The sequence below is a fragment of the Melozone crissalis genome, unplaced genomic scaffold, assembly GCF_028551555.1.
Source record: "Melozone crissalis strain CALT ecotype California unplaced genomic scaffold, PUWL_Pcris_2 ptg000019l_1, whole genome shotgun sequence".
Classification (NCBI taxonomy): Eukaryota; Metazoa; Chordata; class Aves; order Passeriformes; family Passerellidae; genus Melozone; species Melozone crissalis.
In genome coordinates this window covers 9,880,627-9,899,838 of record NW_026535797.1, presented here as the reverse complement: position 1 = coordinate 9,899,838, position 19,212 = coordinate 9,880,627, and the positions used below count along the sequence as shown (strand labels likewise).

The 19,212-nt window shown below is 38.3% G+C and overlaps 1 protein-coding gene across 2 annotated transcripts in view; it reads left to right on the top strand.

Annotated features, from left to right (window-relative positions):
- The window catches only part of SHOC2 (SHOC2 leucine rich repeat scaffold protein), a 63,080-nt gene that overhangs the window by 19,435 nt on the left and 24,433 nt on the right, over positions 1-19,212 (top strand). For both annotated transcript variants that reach the window (XM_054276913.1, XM_054276914.1), the window contains exons 2-3: positions 4,914-5,848; positions 18,720-18,857. In XM_054276913.1, coding sequence (XP_054132888.1) covers positions 5,146-5,848; positions 18,720-18,857 — 841 coding nt within the window. In that variant the 5' untranslated portion in view covers positions 4,914-5,145. The remainder of the gene's footprint in view (positions 1-4,913; positions 5,849-18,719; positions 18,858-19,212) is intronic.

Here is a 19,212-nt window from a genome sequence, read left to right as displayed (position 1 = left end):
CGTGAGAGGGGATTAGGGTGAAAGCTGTGTCACATCCTGGGGTGTTGAGATCAGGCTGAATTGGTAGCCTGTGAACTACCATCTGCTGGCCATCCACTCAGAGAACTGAGATGAATTTAATGGTCAGCCTTTTCTATTGAACAAGCCAACCAGGGTAGCTGGCACCATGACAGTATTGCCCTGCTGCTGTTGAGCACCCTGTACTCAGGAATAACAGGTTTCTTCCCAAAGAAGGGAAGCTGTCTAGCTGGCATATTTCAGGAGCACTGCTTTTGTTGAGATAGATGCTGCTGTTTTTGATCTCTGGTGGAGTGATGGCTGGTTGTTCCCTTGCTGTCTCTGTACCTCTGAGTGAGGTTTTGTGTTTAGAGGAGCTGTGCAGCCGCTGGTGACTGATTCAGCAGTTTGCTCCCAGCTGGTCTGTGGTGGCTGCAGTGGCAGAAGCTGAAATGCACTTACACAGATGAAAACTCTCTAGGTCAGATGTTTGAAGCTAGCAAATTGTAGGAGAGAATGTGCTTTGTTTGCAAGTGACTCTTTGGCTTAAGCTATTTGGGTTTCCAAATGAAAGTAGTGACTATGATGGTTGAGGTTTTTTTGGGTTGGCTTTTTTTTTTTTGCATATGTGGTATGAAATGAAATGGAAATTCATTGTAGCCACTTGGGCTAAGCTTTAAATTTCATCCATTGCTTATTGATGTGTTCATCTTTGTGGTGTGCTGGGATATGAAATGTTTTTGATGTATCCCATGCTGCTCTAATTAAAAGGTAAATACTTTTAACAAGGTAGATTTTTTTGGTGTGTTTGTTTGTGAAGAGGTGTTGCTGCAATTACCAGATAGCATTTGAACTCTGCCTTGTTGTTAAGAATCACTTAGGGCTGACTAATCAGAAATACCTAGATCAGAATTGCAATCTCAGAACATTTTATTTATTGTTATTTAGTAGAATAATTTTTTGCTTACTCCAGAGTGTCAAGTAGGAGCCGATTCCTTATTCAAATTTTTTTGCATTCGGAATGATCCTCTGCTGTTTTTTTATGTTGGAAAGCCCTAGCCATGGTGGGGGTTAATTTTAGTACAAACACAGAATAAGGAGAAAAAAATCATTCCTACTGTGATAAAAAGTTGTATATGTAGTAAAAAAAATTCTTTTAAAATGCAGGCCTGTGTGTCTCTTGCTACATTGCAGAAGTAAAATTCTGTTACAGTTGAGTGTAATGTGTTACACTTCAGTGGAAATGATGCCTTAGATATCACATGCTTAGAATATCAGAAATGTTTATGGTTTTAAGTGCCTGGTTTGGCTCCTGAAACACAGAAGGGGAACCAGTAAAGGTTTAGGTGGAGCTGTAAAGTGACCATTTTGTAAGATGACGTGCCACAATGATTTTCCTTTGGCAGAGAATCCTGCTGTTGGTTAGCCTCCTCACTTGAGAGGGACATGTTTCAGCTATGGGAGACTCTTTAGTTCAGTTAACAATTTCTTCTTCAAGCCATCTCTGTGAACTCACAGGAAACTTTCACATAATTACAAGTCACAAGACACTTGAAGGCATCCTCTGGGAAGTGAGGGACTGCTGGGAGTGTTTCATGCGGGGAACAGCCTGTTCTGGGGGGTCCCACTGCTTTGCAGTAGTGGGTAGGAGACAGTTAAGGTTTTTACAGCCTTACTTGAATAGCAGTTGGCTGAAATCCTTTATCTCAAGCCTCATATTGTGTTAGATAGTGACCAGGAAGCATTGGTATTTATATTGCCAAATTGCACTGATTAGTGTAGTGTTATTCCTAGAACTGCAAAATGTTCCTACATTACTGCACTTTTAATAAAGCATTTATTGCATAAATGTTTTAGGTTGTTTTGCTCAGAAAAACTGAAATATCTTTTCAATTACTTTTATATATTTAAAAAAAATCATTAAAATTTACAAGGTAAATGTGTTCCTCTTTTCCACACGGTAAGGAAGGTGATACAGTTTAGGCTTAAGTTGCTTCTGTTTCTGAAGTTTCATCAGTTACAGATGACAGAAAAAATGAAATGCATCTGGTTTATGTTCACCAGACATCAGGAGGAGTGGATCAAAACTCTGAAGTTGGTTATTTATAGCTATTTACAAATATTTTACTTTAAAAAAGTAATACTCGGAACAGGGAAGAGATTATTTTCCTTAACTTCTTTAAACGTTATTTTTCCCCTCACATACTGTGCCAAGCAAGAGTCTTATTAAATTTTCCAAGTTCTCCACAACATAATAGTTAAATGTTTTTATGTCAATTAATATTGACAGGAAGTCAGTTTGAACAGCATTGGAAAATGGAAGTAGTTGGCAGAACTAGCTAATTTCACTTAATTTCCTTTTGCTAAAAATATCTCTGAAAGAAGCTCTCCTTTTGGGATACAATGAATGCTTGTTTGACTGTAGTTTTAGAATTGATGGTGACTCTTGTCCTTACTGAAAGGGCTTGAAAATTATGCATAACCTTCTGAAACATATTTAACTTCCTCTGTAGTATGTGTTATTATACTAAGGCCCACCAAAAGTTTACATACAGGTTTGACTTGATGTATGTGAGTGACCCCATCAGCTTGAATGATCTGCAGTAGAGATCATGTAGAGCATTGCAGATGAACATTTAATTTCTTTCTAGGCAATTCAAGTTATTGCTAACTAAGACAGTGAAATGTGTGCAGGTTATGTGGAGCACTTGCACTGCCGAGCTGCTTTCTGCAGCACTAATCTCCAGCAGCCTTTCCTTTCTGAGGCTCTTTCTAAACCTCCTCCAGCTGCTGTGCACATAAGAAATGAAACAAATCTCTTGGTGGGTCCTAAATTTGATTAAATTGAAAGCTCAAGAGAACAGCAGCCCTTTGAGTATTTCGCACTTTGAGGACTGGATGAGGAGCTGTAGCTGTTCTGGCACTCAGGTCTCTTTCCTGTGTATTATTGGAATTCAGAAACTGTTAGTTCTTGATTCTTTGTGTTACTGTTTCATAATGAAAACCTTGTCAAGCCTTTGGGGCTCCCACCCTTTAGTCAGCTGTGTTTTTGCTTTGGGAGTCACTGCATGTCCTATTACTGGCCTTTTACAAGCTGTAGATTATACATTGCTCAGAAGCAGTTTTAAATAAAATCTGGTGAGGTTAGCAATCTTGAGGAGAGGTTAAATTAATGGATGGTGTAAAAGCCATGTGGAAATCTTAAGGATAGAACCAGTAAAGAACTTCTAGCAAAGAACTGGCTTGTGCTGCTTCAGAAAACTCAACAGTGCAGAAAATTTCCAAGTTAAAAACTGGTTTTGCTTGCTGCTGCTAGCATTCAGCCATGGCCCTTTACAACAGAGTTGTCCGGAAGACAGGAACTGGAGGCAATTTTGGGCTTCTTTTGAGGGTGAGGGGTTCTCTTTTTTTTATATTACAGTGTTTGTAGCATAATTGGTGATGCTGCAGCAGTAATGAATCAGGGTGAAGGACTGGAAGGCACCTCCTAGGGCAGGTTCTCTTTTGAGCATTGTTACTAAACAGCTGGATTTTCAGCTGGGGTAAAGTGCCTTGTCCTTCTGATCATCTTTAAATAGATTTTCTTTATCTTAAAAAAAAAAATTAATGAATATATATATACATATAGAGCAAAGTGTGCAGCTTTGTGTTCTCCATGTACATTTTTGTATTTGAAGGTAATCACACATAGCGTGACCGCAGTTAAAAATAGTTACTTGAGCTTTGCTAAAAAAATGTTTGTATGTATAGTACTTGTGATGGCTTAAGTATGCAAAATATTATTTAATTGATTTTGATTACAAGCTTTATGTACTTGTGCAGAAGTTGGAATACCAGGACAGTGACAGTTCCTGTGAAGGTATTTAAACAAGGTGGCTGGGAAACAAGGGATCTTGCTTCAGCAATGGATACTTCATATCAAAGCTAAAAGGTGGACTAATATGGAGACGTGAAATTATTGTTGCCATTGATTGCTTATTTTTCTTCCACAAAGATACATTCCAAAACCTTTCCACATTACACAGAATCGTGAAGTTCTTGGGCATGTCATGTGTTTTGAATTGAAACATGAAGAGAAGCTGCTCTCCATGGTGCAAAATGATTTTGTAAAAATGTAAATTAATCTTTATAGGTTTGAGACATCTGTTCACTTATTAGGCTGCGTTGTATTCATTGAGGGGGTAAATTCAAGATATGGTAAAGATATATTGTGTCCTACTCCCAAGTGAAATTCCTTCATAATTTTACTTATATTGAAGCATAATAGATTGTTTCTTCTGGGCTTTGGGCTGACTTTCTGATAGGTGTATTTTAAAAATCCTTATGCTTGGTTCTTCAAAGCACATGAAGCTGGTAAAAATGTTCTGCTCCACATGAAAAGCAGAGACCTGCAGTTCAGAGCTGGTCAGAAGAGACACGTCAAGGCAAAGTGTTTGTGTTACTGAGCATATTAGATTTTACTGTAGATTAAACTGAGATTCTCTTGTGATGGAAGAATAAGCCTATATGGGTTTCTTTGAAGAGGCAGGCACTTAAAATTATAGCAGATATTTATTGGCTGATTGGGCATTGAGGGAAGAGAGAATATTGATGTTGATGACCAGGGAGTTCTTGTAAGAACTAGGTAAGACATAGGATGGTGACTCAAATGTAGTAGTGAAGGCAGTATTATGTTTAAGAATTGTGATTTTTCTTCCCTCACATATACTAATTAGTACAGTTCTTGTACCACAGTGGGTTTTGTGAGCAATATGTGTAGTATTTCTGATTTAGCCTTGGGTTTTTCATTGACATTTGAACAGAAGGACAAATCATTAACCTGACTTAGTGAGCACAGGCTCGATGTAGAAACACTCAGTATTTAACTGGAAGTTTTATATTTACACTAACTTTGGCTTCTCTTCTCTGTGTTCCAGAAATACTAATACGGAGCATTTGACCTGATCTCTACAGCTGGATCTCCTGAGAGCAGGATTAGGAAAGAGTGCCTTCAGAACCAATATGTAGCAAATGGGTGTCACACCTCTGAAGCTCCCCCCTGGCTTCAACATTTGCGTGTTTTAAGGATCCTTGTTGCCTCAGAATTGAATTGTTCTTGTGGACTTCAGAAACAGATTTCATGTGGTGCTTGCTGAACGTTGAGTCACCATGAGTAGTAATCTAGGAAAAGAAAAGGACTGTAAAGAGAAGGATCCAAAAGTCCAATCGTCAAAAGAAAGGGAGAAGGAGGCGAAGGCCTCCGGAGGATTTGGGAAAGAGAGCAAAGAAAAGGAGCCAAAGACCAAAGGGAAAGATGCCAAAGATGGAAAGAAGGACTCCAGTAGCACGCAGCCTGGGGTAGCTTTTTCAGTGGACAATACGATAAAAAGACCTAATCCTGCCACAGGTACTCGCAAAAAATCCAGCAATGCTGAAGTGATCAAAGAGCTCAATAAATGCCGGGAGGAGAATTCTATGCGCTTGGACTTGTCCAAGAGGTCTATACACTTGCTTCCATCAGCTGTCAAAGAGCTAACGCAGCTGACAGAACTTTATTTATACAGTAACAAACTGCAGTGCCTGCCAGCAGAGGTGGGCTGTCTGGTGAACCTGGTGACGCTGGCCCTGAGTGAAAACTCACTCACCAGTTTGCCTGACTCTCTGGATAACTTGAAGAAGCTGCGCATGCTTGACCTGCGGCACAACAAACTGCGAGAAATCCCCTCAGTGGTGTACAGGCTCAGCTCCCTGGCCACGCTGTACCTACGCTTTAATCGCATAACTACTGTGGAAAAGGATATCAAAAACTTGTCAAAACTCACCATGCTTAGCATACGAGAGAACAAAATCAAGCAGCTACCTGCTGAAATTGGTAAGTGATTGTACTGACTGAAAGTGTGATACCATTTTTACGTTCCCTGCAGTTCAGTTAATTATACATAAACTGTCAATTTTCTGACTGCACTTTATTTAAAACTACACAAAATTATGCTCTTGATCATGCTGTTCCACTGTTAGCTTGAGAATAGTCAATACCTTGTATATAGATTTGTTTTTAAACAACAAAAACTCTTTTTCTTCATCTGCGATCTTAAAATCAGATATATACTGTTTTCATCTTTGCTTTGTACTTTCACATATTGTGTCTTGAGAGCCCAGATGGTTTTAAAAAAAAGAGATACAGGGACATTTTTTATTTTAAGATTTTTTATAAATCATTTATGAACTGTTCCAAGTTATAAACACATTATGGGTATGTTACAGAGGGGTGTGACCACAGTAATACAAGATAGAATAGGTAACTATTACTGTGAGCAAGCTATTGGGTGCTGTAACAGTTAATAATCTAGGTTAATGATTTGTGCAAGTGTCTGCCTTTTATAAGTCATGAATATATTAATACATGGACTCTGAAGTGACCAAATGTTGTACACATGGCTGATGATTCTTATGACTTTGTAATGACTAGTTTGTTTTTCCAGACATGGTTACAAGGGTTCAAAAGATGGTGAACTAGTGTGAAAGTATTTTATTACTTTAAATGGTTTATTACACAAAATGTGCTGGATTAGCTATATATCAGAACTTCTGAGCTGTTCCTAATATATTCTGCTTCATGGAAAATATGTCTTTATAACACTGTTTGAACAATGTGTGTGCCCTATAAAAGTGTGATTCTCTTAATCAGTAGTTTTTTTTCTATATGTCACCAGTTTTTAAAATGCAAGTATAGCTTAGCCCTTTTAGGGGGTGGGGGAATAGAAACTTCACACAATTAAGAAACTGCTTTGACTTTCTTCAAGTGTGAAAAAAAAAAGCCCAACCTTGTGAAAGCCCTTGTAACACTGTGAGTAATAACTCCCATGTCCTGTTTGCAAAAGCTGCTGGTACTTTCCTATTGTCCAAGCCAGTGTGTGAGTGTGTTGCTACTGAAGTGGCCCCTATGGTCACCAATTTTGCAAAGCTTGGGAAATGCTCTTGTATTTGTATATTTGTATACCTGATAGATCTTTCTCAAGCAAGAAGTATTTGCTCTTTATCTTGCACATTGATATGAAAGATACATAAGATAACATGTTCTTGATGGTGGGGACTCCTGGACATGCCTGAAACTGTTCATCCAGTTACCAGCAGTGCCCAGTACAGAGAGCTTTGTCAGTGGTAACAGGAGTGGAGAAATGCACTGGTGATGCCAGCTGCTGCTCTGAGCCTTTGGCTCCCTGTGGCAGCTCTGGGGATGCATTCTGCTGGAGCCACAGGAACACTTTTTGCTAGGCAGAAATGAAATGGATGATGTGGTATGTTTTCTGATCCATGTGATTTTTGAATTGTCGTGAGCATCTCAGCAATCCTTTGAATTTCCCCTGAGAGAACGAAGAAATTACAATTTTCAACTATTTTGACACTTCAGTTTAAGTTCAGCAGCCTTGTTGGATATTTTGCTGATCAACAAATGATACTAGAAACCATGGGACTGATGTTTACAGAAAACCCAGCATACTGTGTGTTTCTACATTCATTGAAGGAATTGTGGCCAATTTAGCTGGTTGAGCTGTTACACAATTGTCAGTATTTTACCTGGTTCTGTTTGTGGCTCAGTTATTAGTTAATCTAGCATAGATCCCTCTTCTGAGGTTCAACTGGGGATAGTGCTGCATAAATTCAAAGTAATACTAGTAGTGTGTGAAGAAAAAACTTCTGTGAGGTGTTGGATCCTAGTGTTTGATGTTGTGCTTCAGAAACTTCTCTTGTGTGTTTGGTACTACAGGCATTGCTGCTGCTGAAGCCTCTTTATTTCTTTTGTTTATTGAATATGATTTACATGGAAGTATGTCATGTCTGTATGTGTTTGCTCACAGTTGTCTTGAAAGAGATCATGTGTAACTGCTTCATGGGAAAATTAGTAGGTACTTGTGTCATGAACATGTGACTTGTTTCTTTCTTTTGTATTTTTTATTGTCTTGATATGTGTACAGGCAGTATTCTCAGTTCTCTATAAAACCCTGGCTTGAGAACATTAACTGCTTTGCTTCTGTCTTTGTATCCAGCAGTTAGTCCTGCCTTTATTTGAATTGTGATAATGCTCATGTGCCTTTTTACGGGTCAGCACCTCATTGTGGAAGGCCTTTTAGAAGCACAAATGCAACACAACTGTCACCCTTATGAAGAATTTCAAAGGAAAATCATCAAGTTCAAGCGTCCTTTTTTATTCAAAGTAAATTCCTCAGACTAGGTTGCCTGAAATTGAATTAGATGAAAAATAAAATAAATTGGTGTTTAAGTAACACAAATAATTTCAACTGCTCAGACACATAGTACAAGCATTTGAAAATCTTTTTCATCAGAGTAAACCCAGATAGGATAGTTTAAATTCTGTAATTGATTTCTACTCACTTTCGTGTTACTTTTTTTGATGAAATACTTGAGTTGAAAGCACAGCTGAAAAATGAAACTACTGAGAAGTGTATTTCTGACTTTCCAATGGAATTTGTTTCTTTGAACACTTACTATTTCTCTACATTTCACATATGCACTTCAAAAAACCCTTCCCTTTTAAGTCTCATTGCTTTTAATCCCTTGTATGTTTTATAATACAGTATCTAAATACTATAAACTAGCAAGCACTTATCAGCTTGTAAATAACACAGAAGTTTTTCTTTCTGCAGAATGGAAAGTAAAATGAAGCCATTATCTTTTACAAAGCAATATCATGTGGAGCATTTCAAATTCTTTTTAAAAATGCCCCATTGTTCTAAGGCCTAAGGCTCACAATGGCATGCTAGTGTGCTTGTTCATATTTCTAAAAATTCAAAGCTTATGTAACCTGCTGACTTGTCCAGAGAGGAAGAGTCTTGCAGCAGTTAACTGCAATGTGCTCATGTTGTTGATCTGGTGCACACTGTGCAAGGAACCCTGGGTTTTCTTTACTTTTTCTTTTGAAAGTAGATGTGCTACAAAAAGGTTGGTCTGGACAAAAAGAAAATTAAAGATCCAGACTTCAGTTTGAAAAATGTTGCTATTGTTCCCTCAAAGAGGGATTGCATTAAGGCTTACCCTGGTGCTACAGACTTGTGATGACTTTCACTGTTACACAAAACTGAAAATTTTTGTTTAGTAGGAATAAATGGCTTTCCAGCTTTAGGACCTTGTTATAAGCAATCATCCCATTGCTTTTCTAGGCATCTTTATTCTCCAGCCTTATAAAAATAGTTTATTTTCCTTCTGGTCTTACTGAAATAAATTGAATGTTGGACTTTTAAGTGCTCTAATAATTGAGACGTTTCTTCCAGCACCCAGCCTATCTTTGAGTAGTGCATTTTTGTGCCAGTGATGTTCCATTGTTCTTAGATACAGCACTTTCCCTCTGTTGCCTACATTTGTTCTCAGGTGGTCCTGGAAACTGCTTTGCAACTGACCTGTTTAAGGTGTTTGTTATTTTGGGGAAAACCTGGAAGAGGTGAACCTCCCACCTGAGCTGCTGGGAAATAAGCTAAAGTTTGGTTCTATTTTGGACTTTAAACTGTCTTTAGTAGCTAAACAACACACACTTTAATTAGGGGACTACATCTGAGGAGAAATTGCTTTGCATTTAAAACCAGTGTTTTAGTGAGAAAGAGGAAATGTTATTGTCTATAGTTACTAAACAGATGTGTGTGTTTCTGGTCTTTCCCCCTCCCCAGAATTAAGCACCTCTCATTCCATTGCATCCAGTTGCTTTATTATAGGTAGATACATACTAAATAAGTTCTGCTTGTATTTATCAGACTTCTCTTAACACTTTTCTAGCAACATCTGTATTGCTTATACGTTTTCAATGCAATTTGAAATTATTTCAGTCGACTGCATAGTAAGCTGAGGTCTTGGTGTGCATTGCATTTTCAAATATAAACATATTTGTTTGAATAAGATGTAAAAATACTCAAATAGTTTGTTTTGGGTTTTTTTCCCATGTTTAGCCAAGAGCTCTGCAGGTGAATCAGTGGGAGTTTTCATGAAATAGATGTGCTGATGTATAAAAGCTTCATGATACTGAAAGTGGCGGGATCCACTCCCCTCCTGGTAACTTCCCAGATGCTACATTTGTTTTCTGGTACTTTAGGTAGTTGAAATCAGTGTAGTTTAGATCAGCCTGGAGCTGGTGTGGGAGGAAAAGTGGGAGAGCATGAACTGGAACAGGGAGGGCAGGACACCTGAGCTCTGGGATCACTGGGCTGGCTGCAGCTCGTGTGAGCATCCCGGTAGGATTGCTCTTGTGTATGAGTGTGAGCATGACAAGAGCACTGCAGGTGCTCTGGGGAAGGGTGGATTGCTGAGAGCAGAGAACTGTTGAAAATGCAGCAAGTTATATTTTCAGAATATTTTTCTCCTTTCCCACTGCTTTCCATGTCTTGTACCACAAGACCTGGAAATTACCTGGTGTAGGTTATGGGAATGCTGGTAGGCTGAGCTCAACTGCGCCTTACTGAAACAATGTTTTTATGTAGAGTGGTGAGAGTCCATTGATGAGAGTTTCTTGATGGCAAAGCTACTCTGTTATTCTTTCTTACAAATTGCATCCTACCTAACAGGGTGATAAATTGTTTCAGAGTGCATCTTGCTCTGTATCCTGGTTCTGACTCTAGCCTTAAGCAAGAATGTGCATAGAAACAGACTGAGTTTATATATGAGGCTTAACCTGACTCCTTGCCCACATCCAACTGTTTTTGTATCAGGGATTTCATGAGTCTGATGCAGCTTGTTTCTTTAGTAATTCTCAGTACCCTCTTCTTCCAAAGGCTTGGCCATTTTTTTTCTTTAAACTTCTATAAATGCCTTTCATCTTTAGTAAGGTCTGCAAGTTTGCTTTGAATGTTGTTCCTGCCCATGAAGGTCACTGTTATGCAGATGTTTCATATATGTATATGCATCTATATATATATATATATATACACACACAAGCACATCAACTGCAAGACAGAATTTACCTGTTCACCTGGCTGTTCAATCTCTGGTGGCATCCATGAAATAAAATCTTAACAGAAAGATTTCCTTGTGAAAACTTTGCCAAAAGATGATCTGGAGGGATAATTGTGGGGATGAGTTCACAAGGTGGACACCAGCTTCATCTCCTTATCTGGTAAGTTGTCCATTTGCACTGAGATCAAAAAGTGAAGATTAGAATGGAAGAATGTGAGTGCTTTGGTGAGTCAGGCAGTCAGCATGAGAAGGATGAAAACCAGAGGAATTGTCTTGGGATGAGGCCAAGCAAATGTTTCAATTTGCAGGCTGTTACTTAAGCAAGCCTTTTGCATTTCTTATATTTGGAGTTTTATTGCATTCCTCCATGTTGTGTTGAAGGAATTGTTTTGCACAATCAAGTTGATAACATTTTCTTTGCAAAGACAAGGTTGCATCTCATACCAGTTTTGAATATTTTTGTCGTGTTGGCACACAGAACTCAAATAGAAATTATATTGTCAACGTGGTTGAAATTACATGTACATAGTTTCTACAAGTTTCTTGAGACTCCAAATATTGTGTTTTCTGTCTGTGAATGCAACTCCTTTTCTGGGGAGAATCTGGTCAGGGCTGTTCTGCAAGGGAAATATTTTTAGAATGTAATTCGGGGAATCTGCCTACACCAGGCTAGGAATGTCTTTGAGACTCTCTTCTTCTCTTCCCCCATCTACCCAATATTTAGATAGTTTGTGGTTTCTTCACTGCTTTGAAACTCTTTTTCATAACACTTGCACCTGTTTTGTTTTCAGTAGTGTAGACAGTGGACCAGATGTGTGCAGCCACATTAGTTCAAGTCTACTCACTCCATGCTGAATGTGGTGCTTCCTTATTAAATGATTTGCTAGTTGCAAAGCTTTTCAGTGATGCTCTGAATTTCATTTCCCCCTTTTTTTTTAAGCAGAGCTGATAATATAGAGAAATATTTGTTTACATTATTTGTATCTAAGAACACCTTCCTGTGTTTCATCAATTTGAAGGAAAAACAAAATTGTGTTTCTGGGCTTAACTGGTGTGGTAATGTCTGCATACAGTAGTTGAGAATGCTTTTATATGTTTTTATTTTAATGTGATAAAAGCATGAAGTTGTTAACAGCAGTGGAATAAATACAAGCATTAATGTATGTGTGTTGGTCTGTAGGAGTCAGAGACAATGACTGCTTATGTGATCCAGTTCTGGTGGTTTTCTTGAGCTGCAGAAAAAGTGTAGAACTCTTTTGACCAGCTTCAGCTTTAGCAACTGAGTTCTGATTCTTGTGAGAGCTCTTGTGGGGATGCAGTTTTGTCTTGTCAGCTAGTCAAATTCCTCCTGATTACAGTTTCTTCAGGCTGGCTTTAGGATAATGATAAAGTAGTCCTGCCTTTTTGATCTGCTTGCAGAGCTTACTGGGATGATGCCCCAAGTGTAATTCCAGTAGATAACTGACAGCTTGTTAGAAGTCCAGAGTTGTTTTGGGATTTTTTTTTTAATTTTTTAATTTGATTTTTTATTTTTTCAAGTTTTATTTTTTTAAATCAATGCTGCAATTATTTTAACTGTTTGAATACTTCAGTAAGTATTGAACAGAGGGGAAAAAAATCACCTTCCTCAGGCTGCCTTTTCTAATGTAGCCTGGAAGGTGGTTAGCCTTTATTATTTGAGAGCTTGCTCCACACTGAAAATGGACAGGATCCAGATGTTACCCCAGGCTCAGCACCACCAGGACCCCCTGGTCCTTCCCTGCAGAGCTGCTTCTCACCTCCTGGTGCAGGGTTGTACCTCTTTACAGGGTTATTCCCTGCTAGGTGCAACGCTTTGCCTTTGTCTTGGCACTCAAATGAGTTTCTGCTGTCGGCCTCAAATCCTGCTTTGAGCCCTTGCTAAGACTTTTCTCTACATTTTGCATGTTTGGGATTTTGTTTGAACACGTTTTTAATTTTATTTGTATTTTTTGCTTTCAGTTATAAGCAATAAGTGTTTGCTGTTGTGTCTTGTTGAAGCTTGTTTTAGAACAGATTTTGAGTCTTTTCAGCTGAGGTTCTGTGGTTTTGAGTGGTTCCCACAACTAGATCCTGGTGTGCATTTTGAGAATAATATTACTGTGCTTATTTCTTACTTACATGAGTATTTTAACTTTGGTAGTCAGTAAGTCACTCATGACCATATTAAAATTGCAGTCCTTCTCCTTGGTAACTCTTCTGTGTAAGTTAGAGTTGTGCAGTAATAATTCAGAATGGCTCTGACTGCAGTTGGTAATGCAGAACAAAGAGCTCAGGCTCTCTGTCACAGTGATGTACTCAGATCTCACAGAGAGTTAAAGATTCCAAAATTCTAAAATTGTTTATAAATTTTTTTTCTAACATCAAGAAACCTGTCCCACAGACTTTGTGTAGACTGAAAATTCTTTCCTTTTATTTTCTCCTTTGCCAGCAGAGAACCAAGTGAAAGATGAGTAGCTATGAAAGTTATGGGAACTGTTCATAACTTGTTCCCAGCATTGCTGATTTGGGATAATTAATTCTTACATATTAGCTTATAACCAATGTTCTGACACATCAGCCTGAAGTCCCACTAATATTTGCATTCTCCTCTTCCTTCTACTTTCCATAAGAGTCTTGATCCTCTTGCTGTGTCATCTGGCCTAGGATTTATCATGTTGTGAAGGATTTCATAATATTCAATCTGCTTAAGCATGGGCAGGCATGCCATTAATCCAGTGGAAAACAGGCTACATTACAAATTGTGTTTGCCATCCAAGAGTGGTGCCCACTGACTGAATTAGTGATTGGAGACACTGAAGCCTCTTTGCTATTGACCTATATACTCTCTCCAACTGTTAATTTGTGTGTACTTGAGTGTTTTTTGATGAAGCAGTATTTTGTGTTTCATATGGCCAAAAAGAACTTTCGGAGTTTTGTAAGTCAGGGCATGTAACCTGGCCCTCTTGTCATAACAGGCTTTCAAAGTTGGCCATGAAATGAGACTATAATTCTGTCTCATTATGTTGAAAATATTAGTCATTTCATTGTGTTGGCTTTTTAAAAGCAGGTATATGTATCCTTGTCATACTACAACATTTATTCTTTGTGTATATGAGAACAACAGTGAGGTGATTGCTCACTCCACCTTTTTTAAGGATTGTTGAGGTGAATGCTTAGCTGTATTTCAACAAGTTTTTTTTAAATGGAAGGTGGTTGGAGTCTTCACAAACTATCTTCTCTGAAAAATGCATTTGAATTGTGTGATTTTTTTAGGGCCTTTAAAATACAAATTTTTAAAAACTACATGCTATGCTGTAACTGACTATTTTTTGTGAAGGTTATTTATAGAGAAACTGTTTTATGTTTTTCAAATGATCATTGCTCCTACTTTAAAATCTTTTATTGTCAAGCCAGCTAGTACGTGCAATTCCTGTCTGCTTTCTTGGCAGACTTGGAGCTTTAATTGCTTTTTTTCCCTTTGCAATCACAATGTAATGTAGTAAAAAAAGGCAAAAAAATTCTCCTCCCCAAGAAAACTAACTCCAAACACTAGTACCCTCCTAGTTTATTTTTTAATTGTTGTGAAGGTGCTTACCACTTCAATGCAGCTGCAAGTAGTCTATAGAGAATCTTTTATTCACTACTTGTCTGTTTTGGACATTACTTGTGGCAAAAAGAGTTAATTTAACCTGTGGTTATTATTTCCCTGAAGCAGTGCTTGCCTTATTGTAGTGATTTTGGGTGTTTGAACAATATTTTAGTGAAGTGATGCAGAAGTTGTCCGTGTGATGAAAAGGAATGGGTTTTTCTTCAGGAAACTGCTTTCTGGTAAAGGCTGATTATGATCTGCTGCACATTTCTAGCTGACTTATTTCTATTAAATCAAGATAAAATGGGTTTCAGCAAATTTTAGGTAGTACACAAAAAATTGCAAATGTTGATTCTTTTACTATGAATAAGATCGTGAGCTCCTTTTTTCTTTTTGTACCTGACCAAATCAATGCTTTAGGAAAAAAAATGTTCGCTTTTTTTTTTTCTTTTGATTTTGACATATGGTTCTTATCTTGGCAAAGCAAAAATGACAGATTTCAGTTGTATCTTGGTGAAACTTATTTTAACTTTTTTTTTTTTTTTTTTTTTTTTGAGAAGCATTTCCTCAGTTCAACTGCCGCTGTTCAGACAATAAGAAGGACACTTTGACTCACTGAAACATCAGCTCCTGGGAAGAGCACGATGCAGATGGCCTCCAGTTGGGGCTCTGTGCATTTGCAGATCATTGTGTGTGGTGTGGAGTGCTCCTGCCATGTGTTTGTGTGCTGTGGCTGCTGACAGAGCTGCTCTTGTCAGTGGTGCCTGCACAGCCACAGCCACAGCGTGGCCATTCACGGTGCGCTCACCCAGTGGGACCAGAGCTGTCCCCGGGCTGTGGCTGCTGCTCTGGTGGCCCCGAGCCCTCCTCGTCCCACCGGGGACGTGGGATGGGATGTGCTGGGATGTGTTCAGCAGTGCTGGGCACGTGAGATGTGTTCTTGCTGTGCTCAGAGCTCAGAACAGGGAGATCCTCTCCCGGCAAAATAGAGCTTAAAGAGAGGACGGGGCAGGTGGTGCTGGTTGGCCATAGGATGTGACCAGCATTGGTTTGTAAGGGACTGGACCCTTTTATTTCCTTATTCCTCTGTTTTCCTATACTTGCCCTTCTAAGCTACATTGATTCCTCCCTTTCCCGTTCCGTAAAGATTCCCTAGCAACTCTTACCATCCCTGGTTGCTCTTCCTTTTACCTCACAGTAGCTGTTCGAGCCCCGCATGCAGTGACAGCCTCAGGCTGCGAGGTGCTCTGAAGAGCATTTCCATTTACACACTGTCTCGGCTTTCACACATATGGCCATTAGTATTTTAGTATTTTAGTTCTCAGACCACAGCTGAGAGAACTCTGTGTGCCTTTGCATGTGAAGATGTAAAAAACCATTTAGCTCTGTTGGTTCGAGAATGGTGCGCATGACACCAAGGATGTGGGTTTAGTCTCCCTGTGGGCCATTCACTAAAGAGCTGGACTTGATCCTGAGTTTCTCAGTTAACCTCTTTGTGTGTGTACTGTTAGGCTTATGAAGTGATTCTGAGACTTCTTTTCATTTTTATCTCAAATGGAGTGTTTAAGTTGATAGGCTGGGTTCATGCTCTTCACTTCTGTGATCTGAGTCTCTATCACATCACCCAAATGTTTTTTGCCTTTTTAAGCATATTGGATGTAAGATTTTTTTGCCATATGTCGTGGAGAGCAACAGGAGAAATGTACCTCGAGTGATATTTGTTGACTTGCATGCTCTCTGTTGTATCTCAGTAAATCAAGTTAAAGTTTTGAAAAAATTGCAGTGCCAACAGCATTTCATCTCCCCTCTCCTTCTACCCTTAGAGTGGGGAATAAACCCATATTGATGAAATGCTGTCAAACTATAAGTACACAATAAATGTCCAAGAACAAGATTCCTTACTGAGCAATGAGAATTAAAAGCTGACTATTTCTATATTTCTTTAATTCCTTTCCTTAAGTCACTGTGCTTCATGATAGGGCTGTAACTTTTGATGTCTGCTCTAAAGCTTAAAATTTGTTGGGCAGTCCTCAATCTTAAACATTCAGTATTTTTATTAAATTATACTACTGTTGCTTTATAAAATAATGCCTGCATCTTTAATGTGACAATATTAAGTATGGCTATCCAAATTAAACTAAAGTGTTTGGTTGCCCTTAATTTTCTAGAGAGACATAGGCATTATGTCTCTTTTCATTATTTTTCCTCCTCAGGATTAGGTAGTAAGATGTTTGTTTCAAACATGTAGCTTGCTGTTGTCAAAGATATCAGCAGGTGCAAAAATGAAGTGTAGCACATGTTGCTGCAAAATCCCCAAGTATTTCTTCGACTTCGGCAGATGTAGAGTGGGAAGAGTCAAGTAAATGAGAACTCAGCATGATGAAATGGAATTTATGCCATATTTCAAATTTGACATCATTGGTTAAGGCCTGAAGTGAAAACAAATGAAAACAGCAATCATGAAGTCAAAGCTACTGCCCCGAAGTGTGTGAAGGTTCTTGAGTTACCTCAGCAAAGTTTTGTGAGGCTCTTTTTTTGTTTGTTTAAAGGGAGGGATGTTATAAGTCTTCCTCAAGCTTTTCTTCCTCCTATTGCATTCTACACTTTGCCCCCTTTTTCCATGAATAATAAAGATACCATTGTCACAGACCATTAACTCTTGCTTAATTATTTGTTACATTTGCTTTCTTCTGCCTGGTAATGGCATTGACATGTGTGGGTTAGGCAGTGCTGGGTACAGCACATTTAGCTCTTGCCTCTGGTTGCCTGGACTGCACTTGATTGCTGATCTAAGAGAGGGGACACACAGTGCTGGAGTAGCTGCCGGAGCACCAGCTTTACATTTCCATCTTCTTAGCTTGCAGAAAAACATCCCGTTTTGGGTTAATTAATGCAGGAAATAAGATATGTTAACATATCAGCTATATGTTAACAATCTAAGAAAAACAGAATAATGAAGCTTTGAGGTTGACTTTTTTCCTGGCCTTTCACAATTGTTCTGTGATACATAGTGAGTATTGTGGCTACATGACGCCTGAACTCTGGACAGAGTCTGAATTTATATTGGTTTATGATTTATTAAATCACCAGTTGTGATTATCTGCTGACCTAATGAGTAGACACTCTACACGTCAGAACTTGCCCAGGATAACCCTCCAGGCCTGTGAGAAAATCCTTGTATCAAAGATACAATGCTGAAGCTTAAAAATAGATATTTGCTCCTCAAAAGGAATTTGCTGCTCTTCCAAATTTGTTACTCACTGAGTCATGCTCTAATATACAAATGCAGTGACCTCATCTTTATGGAGAGTAGAAGCTGTTCAAATAATATGCATTAATTTTACCTCCATCAGATGCAAAAAATGTGAATACATACACATGTATTTATGCACACATTTGGTTTTTTCTTTTTTTCAAACCCAACAATCTTTTGCTCAGAACACAGTGTGTTTGGCATAAAAATAGGTGAAACTACTGTTCAGAGAGTTGTGCCTAGCTGTGCTTTTAAATTAATTTATAAATGTTAGAAATGAAGCAGTTCTGTGGGAAGTGGCTGTAAACTCCAAGCAAATCCAAACTTATTTAATGTTTAGCAGATAATCCTTTTATTTCAAACTTTTATTTGCTGTAGGTCTGCTTGCATACACTTTACTTATTGTAAGTTGTCTTTTTTGGGATGACTGTCACCAATGTTTAAAATGTTTAAAAATAGTGTTCAGGACTTTAGATTGTCTAGGTTGTCAGCCAAATAATTTTTCTGTCTCTTAATTGTTGATTTTATGGCTGAAAGTAATTCATTATATCAAAACTGACTTTAATTTCTCAAAATTTAGTACAATTCATTTACTTAGTAATGTTTTAAAATTCTGGTCAGCCTGAAACAAGTGTAAGATGCAAGTTTTGTGCTTGCATTCTACAGCTTGAGCTGTCAGAATAAAATCAACCAATAAATTACATTTCTTTGGAGAATCTATTAAAGCTTTACCTGAGCTTTTCAAAAATGTTGATCAGGTTTTAGATCTGACTGATGAAATGATGATCCTGTAATACCTTATTTTATATGTATAACTTTATGGTAGCAGTAGCTTTTTTTCAGCTTATCCCAAAATCCGTCTGATTCTATTAATCTGTGTGGAGGTCATTGTTGAGAGCTGTACATTAAAGTCCTTTATGTTTTGGTTTTCCTGTGTGCTTTTAGGTGAGTTGTGTAACCTCATAACGCTGGATGTAGCGCACAATCAGCTTGAACATCTTCCAGAAGAGATTGGAAGCTGCACGCAGATCACCAACCTTGACTTGCAGCACAATGAGCTCCTGGACCTGCCAGAAACCATAGGTAGGTGAAGAGGCTGGAGAGGAGAAAATAAATCACTGTTTCAAAATATTTATTAAGGGGAACAAATTCAAGAATGAGTATTTGTTGGTGGCTCTGGAATGATTGCTGTTCAGCTCAACACAGAGATTTACACTTCACACTTGAGATTTAAAGCAAGGTGTGCTTGTTACCTTAAATGTTACCTTAAATAATTTAAGAATGAGAGTTGCAATGAAAAATTCCAAATCCATTACTTCTAAATCTTAAGGTGTTCTGTGGTTATAAGCAAACATCTTCTACTTGTTTGTTCATTCTGTAATGAAACTGAACACATAAAGAAATGAAAGGCTCACTTATAGTTGAAGTGCAGTACTTT